Here is a 15027-nt window from a genome sequence, read left to right as displayed (position 1 = left end):
TTTGCTATTATAAAAAATATAAGGATATTCTTGATATTTCAGTATATTTGAGAAATTTATATGAAAATTCTCCAAAGATAAAAATGTAACAATGTACAAAAGATACTCAAAATATTCTTTTATACAAGTTAGTGCTTTAAGATAAGGCAATGTTAAACTTACTTGTATCTATGTATGTATGTATGTATAAATTTATTTATTTATTATGATAATTTATATATAAAAAAATAAAACTATGTATTATATTATTCTTATTAACATTTGATATTTTCTTATTTTTTAAAATAAAAAATTATAGTCTATCACATAATAAAAATTAATTTTTAGTATTAAAAATTTATTATTTTCTAAGAATAAATGTATTTAAATAAATTATATTTAAATTAAATAATAAATAAATAAATAAATAACAAAAACAACAGGAACAACAATAAATTATAAATGTGTGCCTTTTTAAATTAAATTTCTAAATATTAGATTCACATGTGATCTAATACTTAAAAAATAAATAATAAACCAATTATGTTTTCGGCATATCCAATAAGTTGTCAAGAAATATTTTTATCCTCAATTTTTTAAAGAAAAATAACCTATTTTATACACTGGACAATATTGATTTTCTGTTGGAATAAAATACAATATTTTACACAAAATAGGCAAAGACAATCAATTTATGACATATAATGTTATATTTATCTCTTGCATTTAAGATTGTAGACAATTATATTCTTAATACACAATGACAATTCTTAATACACAAGATAATTTTTTTGTGATTGTAAAACATAATAATTTATAGATATTTTGAGTGTTTGTTTATCATATATTTTTTATAATAATTAAATAAATAAATATTAAAAAAGGTGGCTTTAAGCATTTTGCGGATTCTAACCTTACAGATTTTGAAATATGATTACTAAATTTTGATTATAATCTAGATTTTTAAATTGAGTTATGTTGTATACAATAGTTTTTTTAGCATTCTCAAATCAAACATTCACTGTAAAATTATATGAAAAAAACATAAATTACAAAACAATTAAAATCCTGAATAAAAATTACATTTTATTGCAGTGTGTTTACATGTGGGCATATATGTAAGCAATATTTCATCAAAAAACACAAATAAAATGCAAAAGATAACACAAGTTACATTAACAAGACTAATAAAGGCTCCTGATTTGAAATTCATGCAGAGATACATTTTAAGCATATTTATCCAAAAATTAAATAAAAATGAACAATCTTCTTTAGAAATGTTGAAGTTTTCACAAAATCTTCTACTTTTTAATATATATGTATATCATTTCCATTTGATATATATATATATATATATATATATATACGTGTGTGTGTGTGTGTGTGTATGTAAATATTTTGATATCTTCACTATTTTTTTATTCTGATTTATAAAATCTATTTCTTAAAACTTTTACAGCATATACAAATGCAATATCCAATGTTTCATACACCACCAAAAAAAGGCTTGAGAGTGAAGTCTTATTACTGCTATCCTGTGATTGTAGTTGTTATGTTACTATCTCCAAGTATGGTTGCTCCAGGTATTATAAATAAATGAGTTTCCTTGTAGCATATTTAACTAGTGTACAAAAAATAATTTTTCAAAAATAAAATCCTTCTACACTTATATTGTGCATTGTATAACAATTAAAACAACTTAATACAAAATAATAATAATAATAATAATAAGAAGAAGATAAAGAAACATACAATTTTGGAATCATTTATGTGTTGATTTGTGAGTTCATCATATTCAACCTAACTATTGTTCCTTACTATATAAAGCATCAATATATACCTGTGCCATTGAGCATCAAAAGAGTTGATATATATTCCAATTACTTTTCCACTTTACATTGCAAGAACTTTTTATGCTTCAAATAAATTGTCTTTAAACCTCATATGGACTATAATTAATATTGCATTTTTCGGAAATTACGCAAATTTTTAATTACTACTCTAATTAATAAAAGAAAAATCAATAAAATAATGAAAGTGTTTCGTTTTGAAAAAGCAATGATTTTTTTTATTTTTTATTTTTTCATCGTTTTTCTCTGACAAGAAACCCTCTCTTCAAAAACAAACTTGTTGGAGAGCAGAGACTACAATGAGAGGAGAAAGTATTTTACACACACATACACACACACACACACATATATATACATATATATATATATATATATATATATGAAATAGCTGATAATCTCAAGGCCCCACAAAGTAATTTGAGACGAGCAAGAGCATCCACTGTATCACTAGAATAGTATGAAGCCAAGTATTTCAGGAATATTATTGTTCTGGTTGCCAGTATTACCAACTTGTATGACTTCGACATGGCAAAGAGGAATTCCAGGGGGTGTGAGCCAACTCCCAAAGGGGAAGGAGCTCAGCATGTCTCTCAAACGTGCAATAAACTTAGTTCTGATCAGAAAAAAGGAGCAGCCCCATTTGCATTCTACTTTCTATTCGAGACCATCGTGTGGATGAGCACTAAAAGAAACAATAATAAATTAATAACAAAATAAAATAATAATTGTGTGGACGCATGATAAGAGGCTTGAATTGCGGAACTCCTGTTGACATCGACTTAACAGATGACGTTTTGGGAATTTGTCGGTAAATCTATGCCCAGCAATTTTCAGTTCCTCAATTTTGTGAGTATATCTGATATACACGTCACATGTAGAAAAGCTCGAACCTGCACACTACCGGAATCCTTATAAGGCATTTCATGGGAATCAGTCAGCAGGTCTAGTGCGTCTGATTTCTGACTCTCGAATGTTGTGAAATCGCACTTCTAATCCATTTTGGGTCTGCGAAGCCAGATCGTGCTAAGAGGAGAGTCTTCTCCAACCAGGATTTGTCCAATTTGCGGTGGCATTCGTAGATTCAAACCTATCCCCCCCAAAATAATGGTTTTGTATTCGAGGATCCAGTAAGGTCAAATATGGAAAGAGGAAAGGAGATGGAAGATAACGAGAATGTCACCAATACTGGCAAACCGTCATCTACCTACAAATTTTGCTTCAATTGTCCCACGAGGTATTCATCACTGCCATGGAAGAAACCCTCCACCCTGAAACTCATTCGGAAAGAGGGAAAAGAGGACTCCACGGGTACAAAAAACCTGACTGTTGAGTTCGTCTTCGAACAATCCCTGTCAAATGAACAAGGTTTGTAAATTTCTGCTGGAAGATGGGATGCGAGATGAAGCCGTCGAAGTCGATTAACATGAGCAGCAGAGAGGTGATCAACTCGAACAAATACCGTTAGTCAACGGCACGGCCTTCACTGCTACCGACAACACCAACTTCAATGCTAATGAATTGAGCGAGGCAAAGCGCATCCGACAACAGGCGAGTTCTATGCAGACACCGGAAAGGAAGCAGGGAGTAGAACGTCTGACGCCGCCAACCAGCCCTTGTGTCGTTGGGGAATTCTTCGTCGAGAGCTTCACAACGTCTGTGCTGAGTGGCGGAGGCAATGAAAAAATGGTGACACGCTTACAGCTCTTGAACTGATCCATCGTCGGGGTCGGTGCTGCAGACTTGGATTCTGGAGGCCATGGATCCGTCAACATTAAAACAATCTTAAGAACGAATGCAGCTCCAAACTGTGGGTTTAGTACCATGCTTTAAATTCTCAGCATATCCGAAAACTCGTCGGATGGGCAACCATCAGCTGAGTGCAACATTTGTAACTAGCACTCCAGAGCAACAACAGATCGTCATCCAGCCCTTCAACATTCAACCATCGTTCCTCTTAAGTTCAGAACTGGAATGGCTGAATGGGTTTCCTGGATGGACTCCACTGTAACTGAGTATCCAACTCTCTGTGAAGCGTAGGCAAAAAGTATGGTCGATTTGTTCACACGTTGAATACGTACTTCTGAACATGTTGGGGATGGGATTGGTCATCACGGTTGACAAATTTGTGGTACCTCCAGCTTCCTTCCAATAGCAGGCAGTTCAGATTCATGTTGGAAATAAGCCGTCAGAAAAAAGAAGTAATTACTGTCTGAGTAGTGCAGGATTCTTTATTGTAAAAGAATCAGACTTTGGTGCACCCACTTTGAAGTTCCAAGAAGTACACCATCAAGGGATGAATTACAGATGAAGAGGTAGCTAGACGACGTTCGCCATCGACTACCACAGTTCACCAGCTTTACAACTAAAAAAACAAAGACCATTTCTAGTCCCCACCCTTAACGATAGGCACTGATGCTTTACACATATCTATCTATACATATATGAATACATACATACATATATATATGTATATATATTGTATGTACGCAAGGGTCGATTGTACGTATGACTAAGCTGTCGATTTCTCTTACGCCACAAGAACTAAAAGCTTTTTTCTACACATGGATCGTACCGAACTTCAATGTATGTGATCGTGGTTCGTATGCGTGTGTGTTGTAATTGACTTGTGTGAAGGAGTTGTACTTGTTAACTTCTCGCCCCCTAATTGATCTTCAATCCTGGAGTTATACAGTAATACTTACAATGTAAACAAAAGCACCACTCGGACACTCCTGCAGTCCTCTAGGTAGTGTTCCGAGCATCAGGCTTTAAGAGCTACCATTTGTGCTGAAATCAATCAATCACTCACTGTTGATACCCATATGACTGCTCGACGCTCAGTGAATTTACCGCACTTGCAAGCACTGGAGCAGGAGCTTACAATCTGCTCGTTGCAACCACTATGGCGCACGTCATGGCATCTTGCGGCCATCACTTAGTGTAGTCGTGAGCGTCAGTTGAAGGTGCCCAAGGAACCATGGCCATAGGGGAGGTTGTATGCCATGGTGTTCCTTGTGTAGGGTGATGTAGACTGAGCCTGCTGATCGAAATTCCCCATTGTCGGAAACATGGATTCCAGTCCCTCGTTACCATTTCCGAACCGCGTGGTGGATGACCGTAACGTGCTTTGGACTTCCTCGTCAGATGCCGCGCGGCCTGGCGGCACTGGCATGGACCTCGCGACCATCCGAGCACCGATATTGTTGCTAGATCGCTGCGGGTTTTGGAAGTGGGTCATGGCGCTACCGGCCATGGAGGGTCGAATGTTTAGGGTTGGCCTCATGGCAGAGGATACCGACCCGAGCTCGTTCTGAAAATCGTATCCGATGAGGTGGTTGGGGGTGGAGTCCAAGGACACTTGCATTTTCCATTCATTCGTCAAAGTGCTGGTCTGTAGTTCGTGTGCCGCAACATCTGGATTGCTCGATATCATCCCTCTCTGGAGGCTGTCAATGCTGACCGACAGACTGCAACCGTCATCGGATGGGCCCTTCGTCAGCATGCTGTCCACAAGGGCTTGCTGCTGTGCCGACTCCATCATGCCCATCGAATTCAGTCGGGGGAGCATGTGATTGGGGTCGTCGATTTCGGGGAGCGACGCCAACACATCCTCGACGCTGGCTCGATCGTGCTCCTTACCAGCTCTTTGCGCGTGCGTGCATTTCTCGTAAATGCGGCACAACACCCAATCGTCCAGCTGCAGCCACAAAATTAGACGGGCGTCATTCGCTGGTCCACAGGCAACATATATCGATTCAGGAATCATAGGCAACTAGCATGATCGACAGGTTTACTCCTGATGTTGAGTGAGATGTACGCTATACATACCCGCAAGGAGCCGCGGCGGTGATGGTGAGCAGAGGGCGACACCCCTTCAGCAAGGCGATACTCGTGCATGATCCAGTTGGTTTTCTCGCCCTTGGGGGCCTTGCCTCGGTAGAACACCAGCGCCTTCTTGACGCCCACCTTGCTGTGGCCGTTGGTCATGTGGATGGGTTTGTCTGTGCCCGTAGCCTTCCAATAGCCACTCGCGGCTGCTCTGTTAGGCCTTGCGCCGTTAGGGTACTTTCTGTCTCTTGGCGAAAAAAAATACCATTCTCTCTCCCCGAACAAAGCCTTGTCTACATGCACCGGAAAAAAAAGAAAAACATTCTATGTTAGTCGAGATTGTCTTGGAGAGGATGCATCTGTGCATCACAAGTCTAGGACAAGGATGTTATTTCATGTCCCACTAGCCACCCGAATTTCCTTTCCTTTGACCAACAATCCGCTCTTTCAAAGAATCATTAGCAACTTTTCAGAATGAGAATGACAAACTTCCAAAATGTTTTATGTACACCTACATGAGAAGAGGTCCTTGACCAAATTATCCTACAATTTTCCTTGCATGTATCTGCCCGATCCAACATCGAGCATGTGTCATTTCAACTATTGTGGCATGGAATAACTACCCTGCCATTAAACATAAGGTTTGGCAATTCAGGCCTATGTTGATTAAGCGTGATTGTATGTTAGAAGACGGCAAGATAGATCAGAGAACAAATGTGCTAGAGCTAGCGTACCAGGCAGATCCCACGGGTCAAACTTGTACAGATTCACCTCAGCAATGACAGGGATCTGGAATACGTGCGAGTCCGCTTTTCGGCGAAGGTAGTGCAACACCAGCTCCTCGTCGGTGGGGTGGAAACGGAACCCAGGGGGTAATTGCAGTTGAGATATCGATCCTCCCGTTTCCATAATCACCATGACTTTCACAGTATTCTTTGACCTAGCAGATGAAACCTCGCTTCCACGTTACAATTAGCTCACACACTACCAAACCAAACACACGCTGAGGAAATTTATCACCGGGAAACCCAAACCCTCTCGAGTGGGACCTGAGTTCGACACTATCTGACCTACCACTGCATGCGTGAGCGCCGCCTTGTTGGTAACTGGCAAAAAATCTGAGCTAGATGGGATGATTCTGGCAAACCCCAGTCTGGTTAGCCGACGGGGGCTTAGACGAGTAGGAGAGAATTGTGGGGCAACTGAGCAGAATTTGTGGGACAATAGGAAAGGACAACTTAGTGACCATTGATTCTAACGATTTCCGCATTTGTGTAACTGTTTCCAAAGCAGCAAGCTTCTTGACAAGATTCTATAAAGACATATTCACATATCCACAAGGCCCGCTTATTCCCCCCGCCAACTTCACCACGGCCTGCTTCAAGCGAGGCCCACGTGCGTCCCGTTTTCACGTGGTCACTACTCCCATAATCGGTGGTGACTGGATCCCCAACACCTCAAAGCTCGAGTGAGTTTCAACAGCAAGTCCGACTTCAAGCCATCTAAATCCCAATTTTTCGGTAAAAATACATTTAATAATTGTATGTGTACCAAAATTACTCCTTGTATCTTAAATGTTGTAATTCAGCCTCTGGGTTCCACAAATGCTCGTAAATTACTCGAAGCGAGCGAGAAGAGGTCTAGTATTTGCACACTATCGTCTGTGTTTCGGTGTTTTGCAACTGCTCCTGACAAATACTTTAAAGGATAACAAAGGTCTCCCGAAGATATGAATCTACGGCAAACTTACTACCTCTGGCCAGTGGAAACTCCACCTCTAAAATCTCTCCACTTCGACACCGGCTTTAAACATCAAAGGAACAAGCCAGACTAGAAACCTTAGAACTTCTCACAAACGCCAGTTGTGCATCGCAACTTACGATCATGATCCTTCACCAGGAACCTCGCTCTCAAAGGGCCTCAGAGGGCGAACAAACAACAAGCACTAGCAACTCGGCAGTTGTGATAATAACAAAGATTCTCGAGCACTTTCCAAAGAAACTCAGAAAAACCTACACATGCCGACTCAGAATGCACAACTTTCGGGGAACCACACTAATATTAACACTTCTATCCGAGAGACTAGCTTGAAGCACTCCTCAACGAAATTGTTACAAAGGTTGAGCTAGCGCTGCATGCCGCCGCCGTCGAGACCTTGCTAAAATTCTGTGACAGAATCTTCAGCACAGAACGCATGGCAGCAGCAACAACAACGACGATGACGACAAGAACCCCCACGCAAGCAACCTCGACAACTCACTCATCCTCCAACTGACCGCTCGATTGTGTGCGCTACAAACAAAGAAAGAATATATGGACGAAAGCGAGCACATATGCAGGAATTTTGGCGGCGGAGATAAGGCGTAGCCGCGCCGAGTGATCGATCGGAAGCTGTGGCGACGGTTGGTAACCCGACAAGTAGTATACGACTGGCGACGAATTAAAATTGCGTAAGAAGAGGGTCGAAGGGGAGAAAAAAAAAAAAAAAAAAAAAGGTGGGGGTAGTCTGGAGCCTGGAGACCATGGCACTCAGGCAGCAGCAGGTCCAGGAAAGTGCACAAACGGGGGGCCCCATTTCGCGTCATCGCTGTTTTGAATGCTCACTCTCGCTCTCCCTAGCTCCTCTCATCAACTTTTGCTCCCTATTCTTCTGCAGATGCTACTCCAACACCACAGAATTAGGTTCTCCTTCCACAAATTCATCAGTTTCGCCAGAGGAGCCGCAGGTACATAGTGATTAAACCCATTACTGACTGACCTCACCACCAAAACCATTCGATATTCGATCGACTACCTCCCTCAATCAATCAATCACTCTGATGCATTTTGCTAAGTTTCCCGTGCAGGTTCTTAACTAGGGGTCATCTTCAACCATGTGCTATAAATCCAGTGCTAGTGATAAATCCCAGAATGTTCTGATACCTTGACTTCCCACAGAAAGGAGACTTTACCCAGGTTTATTCAGATGGAGTCGTGGTCTATTTCAACTGGATGGCAATTCCGTCCTGAGCATGCCCCTCTTCCCAAGTTGTGAGCAAGCCCCTCTTCCCAAGTACTGTGTGTGTGTGTGTGAGCTAGTCATGTGAGACGGTTACTTGTTACCAGTCTCAGGCCAGAACTGTACAAATTGTTTGGTAGACGTGCATGCAAGATTGATAATGACTAGTGGTATTGAATTTGCTACCACAAAGTAACAAAATCCACATTGGAAGTAAAGAGCCCGCACACCTCACCAATCCTGCTTCACAACCCAAGTCACCAAATTCATATGATAAATAAAATAAAAAAAGGTAGCATGATAATACACACTTACTTACACACACACAGAGAGAGAGCTTTTCTTTCTGAGATGTGAAGGGTCTCTTTTGCATGTGGTCAATGCCCTCCAGAAAGCTCAATCGTAATTGTGTGCATATCTGTATGAAATGGACTTTGCAAATGTGCTTGTTGTTGCTTTTGCTTGTTTTTCTACAGACTTCAGTGATAAACAGCTTGCAGGACTGAAGAAATACAGATCACTCAGTTGAACATTTTTTCTTGTTGTAGGGAAATGTGGAGCATGTAAAATCATGCCTGAATATAATAAATGGGGTGAGTTGCAGTGGTAATAATATTAAATAGGCAACCTTTCATGCGCATACCAGAATGTGTTTTGAGGATATGGAGCAACCAGGTAATGAAGTGGAGTTCCCATTTGATGCTCCAAGCTACAGTGACTTTAGAAAGTTGGAGTAGAGCTCCAGAAAATACATACATTTGTACAAACATATAGCCAACCTACAAAACAAAATTAAAATATGAAGTGGAAGAGAAACCAAAGTCCTTCAATGGAGGGTAGTTCAACCTTGTAACAAAGGGCCCAGAATCAATGGTAGTGCCAACTCTTTTGGGTTCTTAACAAAAGGATAAGCTCTAATTGCAGAATTTCCATGGATGGGTCAGAATCAGACATTGGTTATAGCCTTTTGATGTGCTTAGAAATCAGCATTAGGATTAGTGTATTACTTGTTTGATTATTCTATATTTATGTTATATCTATATATATATATATATATATATATAAAATCACTTGCCTTGAATTTAGATGGGGGTTGAAACATTGGGAGTTTGAAACATGGGCTACCAATATTTTAACAGTCTATTAGTTACACAAATGTTGAAAGTTTTCAATGGACAAAGTATTGTTTACCATATATTGACTAAAAGGCTATTGGAATGTGTACTATGATTTCATTGAGTATAATCCTAAAGTTTCATGTAATTATACCTTCATCTATATATGTAGATATGTTCCTAATCATCTAAGTTATGTCCCATTTATTTTCCTTGTGTGTATGTTGTCTCATATGGTATTATCATAAGATTTTGCATTGTCTTGAATCCAAATGTTTCATATTCATAGACTACATAGCAACAACCTAATGAAATTGGTTTTTTTATACTTGAATGTTAATTGTGCTGTAAATATATTTTCTTTATTTTTCAGAATATTTTACATAGCTCTTAGGTAATGTAACTTATAGTTCTTGGACTACACGTTGTTAAATTCTAAATTCTTTTTATACTTTTACATTTGTATAATTTTTAAAAATAGTTATTTCTTGAAATTGCAAAAACAAAATTTGTATACATAAAAGATCCTAGGAAAAATTTGGATTGTCTGTAGATTCAATACAATACATTTGTGATGTATCATCTATAATAGCATGACTTCTTTTATTACCCAATTGTTTTTTTTACACTAAGCCATTGAAATTGATAATTTTTATTTAGAAATCTATTCCAGTAGGTTTTTATTAGGTCCTACTCATTTATATTTGAGTTAGATTATTTTTAACTTGATTTTGTTGTATATTCCATAAAATCTTTTTTTTCTATCTAAAAACTAAAAGTTTAATTTTTTTTTTTTTTTATTGGATCACATAATAATTTTATGATTTTGAAGTTTTTGAAAAATCTTTTGACAAAAGATATTATTTTTAGAATTTACCTAAAGCCTTGTCATGTAGAAGTTGGTTAAATAGTGTTTGATAAAGGGTTTATTTTTATTATTATTTTTTATAAAATTCATCAGGAAAATTAATTTTTTAATTTTTAATATAATTTTTTTAAAAAAAATAATTTATTATTATTATTATTATTGCAATAAAACTATATTTTAACATTTTATTGTGAAGCAAATCTAATCTTTTGATTTTGTTGATAGTAAACTTCTATCTAATATTTTATATGATCTTGATCAAGAAGAGATCTTGACAATTTTTCTAAATCTTCTATTTTTTCAAGGCAATTTCGGTTTAATTTTCTAATAATTCTAAATTCTTTCTTCTTCTAAATCATATGTATAATAAAAATACACTGTCATTTTCGAAACAATTGCAGTTTTGTTTTTATAGAAAATTATTCTTATTCTAATAACCAAGTAGGTAGAGTTCTACCAAATTAACATATTTCAAATAATATAAAAAAATTATAGAAAGTATACATATAGATATTAAACCACAAAAAGCAATGCTTTACCAATCCAAGTTTGGTTTTTGGATTTACTTTCAAATTTTCATAGAGAGATTACATCCACCAAAGATTTCACTATTATTTATCTTTTTCTCAAATGGCATACAAATTGTTCAATATTTGAAAAGCATAACAGTTTTTCTTATCTGATTTAGTTTCAATGTGAGAATTATTTTCTGTAAATACTGTAAATAAATCTTATTGATCAATAAGATCTAATCTATCTTCTTATGTTGACTTACAAATAAATTTTAAACTACTTGAGATTTTACTAAAGATTGATAAGTATTATCAATATCAATGTCTACTAAAATCTTATGAATTTATATTTATTTATTCTTCTTTTAATTATCCTAAATATGATGAAAAAGTGCCAAAAATGGAGGTAGTAAACCATTCAATTTTAAAAAATGAAATATAAATGGTTTTCACAAAATAATTTTTATATTAAAAAAATATCTTGGTATTTTTATCATCTCTAATTTATTACTTCTTGTTGCTTCTTACACAATTAAATTTGATGTCCCAACTACAATGATGGAAAAGAGAAAAAAAGAAAAAAAAAAAAGAAAAAAAAAAAGGGGCATCATTCTCTTGTTACCTTTCACAAGGAAAAATGTAGTAGATTAACTTCCATGTGGATGGAGTGTGGTATTTTTGTCTACCATTTATAATAGTCCTTGTGAAAATTCCAACTTGAACCAGGATAATGCCTTGAAACATTGTGTACAGCCAACTTGGTGAATATGTAGAGTATGTTGTAAACAACCCTCAAAGTGTTTAGCAACTTTAGTGCTTAATTTGATGAAATTGCAATTGTGAGTGTGTTTGATTGTAACATAAATAAATAAAACAAAAACAACTCCACTGAGTGTATATTTCTCAATGTAACTGCAATTTCTCAACACCTTGGTCTACTTATTGCACGTTCAATCACGTTAAAATAATCCTTTGTTTATTTTCCTACTACACATGTGTTGACTTTGAATCCTGCATGTTGAACAATACGTTGCGGAAGGAAGAGAAAGGGAGATTCAACAAACACAATGGGAACGGGGAAGAGACAGGAAGGAAGAAAGGAAGGAAGGAGGGGGTTGGACTGGGTCCAGGGGGGCCACTGCTGCCACAACAACAAATGGAGCGAGCAAATGGAGCAGTGAGAGAGGTGATGCGTTTCCCTCATGATCTATCTGACTGACTGCCACCAGTGCAATGTTCCCATCCATATTCCATTATTCTTCAATGTCCTTCGCTGACAGAGAAGTCATGGAGGAGTATAGAATCGTTTGTTTTGTGAATATTCCTCTTCATGGTTTCCAGCACCCTCTGCTCAAGTCATGGATCTCACCTTCACTTGCTTCGATGCAGAAACTCAGTAGTTACAGCGCTCTCTCTCTCTCTGGGCTACTGAACCACAAAACTGGGACCTTTGGCTTATTACTCTTCCGCTCGCTAGCATCCGTTTCCATTTGTCCGCAACAGTGAGACACTGCACTGCACCCTGGATGTTGAATCTGCTCTCTTTGGGTTCAGGATTTTCAATCGCAACTGCCTAAGCAGAAAGAGCAGTGGTCGCAATGCTGCATGCCTGAAGCCGAAAAACGACAAACCCACCTCTAGAATAAGCCATGGGTAATAAAGCACTGAGCTTGAATCTGCGCAACTAACTAAATTTGAGTAGAACACTTGGAGGCAGCTCCTTAATTCCTTCAACGGAGCATATTCTTGCAGGTGGGAGGCGAATCCACAGGGTCTAAAAACGCACCTCTAGGCTAATGCCACACAGCTCTCCACCCTGATGAACTGCAATTTAATACAGTTCTGAGCAAGTGTAAAGAAGGGGCAAAGTCTGCAAGGCCGGGCTCCAACAAGTCTGGATTCATGATCGGGGGGCGGGGGGGGATTCCGTCAACTGGTCTACCCCCTCCAAACCTGGAAAAACTAGACTAGCATACGAAAGCACCCACGTCAAGTCCTTCCGGGGGAGAGCCAGACAAGTTCTCCCACCCCACCCGAAAAAATCTCCCTCACCGTGGATGGGTTCGTCAAGCGGGATCTACGCGGCTTCACGCTGAGTGTGTGAGTCTGTGTGTGTGTATGTATGTGCGTCAGATGAGCCAACATGTTTGTCGACCGGTTGCAATTCAGTGGATCAATCAATCCCAGCAAGAAACAGACACGTCGATGTCGACTTGGATTCAGTCTGTTGAAAGGTAGAAGGGAGTCTGTGTCGTTAAACAAGTCGATGAATGCAGCATATGCAGACAGGGCAGAAGGGCTACCGGCGGAGAAGGGAGGGACGGGAAACAAGCGAGTTACCGCACGCCACCCTGTCCTGTCTGCGAGGAGATATGCAAAGCTACGTCGTCGTCGTCGTCGTCATAGGTGGGTATCGCGGGGGATCCGCCATATTTGGTTCTGGAGGAAAATGCAACAAAGTCTGCGAGGGGATGCTGGACCAGAAGCAATGCAACTGGGCAACAACAACAACAACAACAAACAACGAACAGGGAAGCGAAGGGAAAGGGCCTCGAACAGGGAAGAAGGGACCCTGCTCTCTCCTCGTCCGACGATTATTTTTTCTCGTCCGACAATTCTCCCTCCTCGTCCGACGGATCTTTCTGCTCGTCCTGACCCCGCGTTGCTGCTCCGAAGCTGCTCCTCCCGGACGCACCGCAAGTGCCGAATAAAAGTATAAAGATAGGGAACCAAAAAAATTGCCAGAAAGTAAAAAGCAGTGGAACTGGTTAATGTGTTCATGACGGCACCTTGTGGATGGTCATCGTCATCTTTTATTAAATGTATGGAGATCTTTTGTTGCCAGTATTTGTGTGTATGTATATGTACATGTATACATGTATTTTGATTTTGATTTTGATTTTTTAAACTCTTGCTTTGTTGCCAGGATTTACAAGATCCATTTTTCTTTTTATTGCTTGTATAAATCTTCTTCTAGTTTGAATGTGTCCTTTGTTTTATTTTTGTGGCATTTGTGCATAATGGGAATGGATTTTGTAACTGCAGATATAAATAAGTTTAATTTTAGATAATATGTGTAATAGCATTCATGGTAAGGAGGCAAAAATGGGTCAAGTCCTCTAGAAGTATACCTTTCAAAATCTTCTTTTTGGATTTTGACCTCAATATATGTTTGATGCTATGTCTTAATTATGTGTTGTGTGTATATATATATATATATATATATATATATATTACTCGAATCAAATTGTAGATGAATTATGGACTTTGGTACCTATTCACTTTGTAATATAGATTCCTTCAACTTTTACAAACCCATTGTCTTTATAAATAATCAAAGAGTTTTAAAGCTTTTATTTTTGCATTTCCAATACAAGATTTATTAAATGCATAAACATTTGTATTCATGTATATAATTTATTTTTTCCTTTTGATGCTTTCCTAATTTCAATTCAATTTCTTTATTACAAAATACACATACTTGTGGTTGTATGCTAAAAAATGTTAACAACATTTTACTATTTTCTTCATTTTGGCATATCTGTAACTCATTGATGTTAATAAAAATAGCTAAATATATTAATATTAAACTGAAATACATGCCAAAACTTTGAAATGAATAGATAAAACTAACTCATCAAAATGTTTTTATTGAAGTTTTGTTCAATATATTTAAGCCACCATTTTCATTCCATTTTGACTAAGATTTTTTCTTTTTTCTTTTTATCTTCGTTGCTTCTAGCTACGGAAATATAATTATATATATATCTATATATATATATATATATATTTCAACTATGCAGTATTTTGATTTATAAACTTATGTTGTAAAATTTGTGTTATTCTGCCTTAAGTTTAGGTTTCAATGAACAGATAA

General features: G+C 37.7%; 1 protein-coding gene across 1 annotated transcript; it reads right to left on the bottom strand.

Annotated features, from left to right (window-relative positions):
- Positions 1-4031: 4031 nt before the first annotated feature.
- Positions 4032-8012, bottom strand: LOC112283790 (NAC domain-containing protein 68). The gene is made up of 3 exons (XM_024522936.3): positions 6392-8012; positions 5658-5950; positions 4032-5526 (listed from the first exon to the last, which is right to left on the bottom strand). Exons 1-3 carry the CDS (start codon positions 6573-6575, stop codon positions 4783-4785), a joined length of 1221 nt encoding a protein of 406 aa, XP_024378704.1. The 5' UTR covers positions 6576-8012; the 3' UTR covers positions 4032-4782.
- Between the last annotated feature and the right edge of the window lie 7015 nt (positions 8013-15027).

The sequence above is a fragment of the Physcomitrium patens genome, chromosome 6 (genome assembly GCF_059467195.1).
Source record: "Physcomitrium patens ecotype Gransden chromosome 6, ASM5946719v1, whole genome shotgun sequence".
Lineage (NCBI taxonomy): Eukaryota > Viridiplantae > Streptophyta > Bryopsida > Funariales > Funariaceae > Physcomitrium > Physcomitrium patens.
The sequence above is the reverse complement of the archived record's forward strand: the minus strand, read 5'-3'. Positions and strand labels throughout refer to the sequence as shown.

Excerpts from the sequence above, each read along its gene's own strand:
- LOC112283790 (XM_024522936.3), bottom strand. The coding sequence starts at position 6,575 with ATGGTGATTATGGAAACGGGAGGATCGATATCTCAACTGCAATTACCC. Across the intron at positions 5,951-6,391 it reads TGACCCGTGGGATCTGCCTG|ACAAGGCTTTGTTCGGGGAG; the intron begins GTACGCTAGCTC and ends CGGTGCATGTAG. Across the intron at positions 5,527-5,657 it reads ACCGCCGCGGCTCCTTGCGG|CTGGACGATTGGGTGTTGTG; the intron begins GTATGTATAGCG and ends TTGTGGCTGCAG.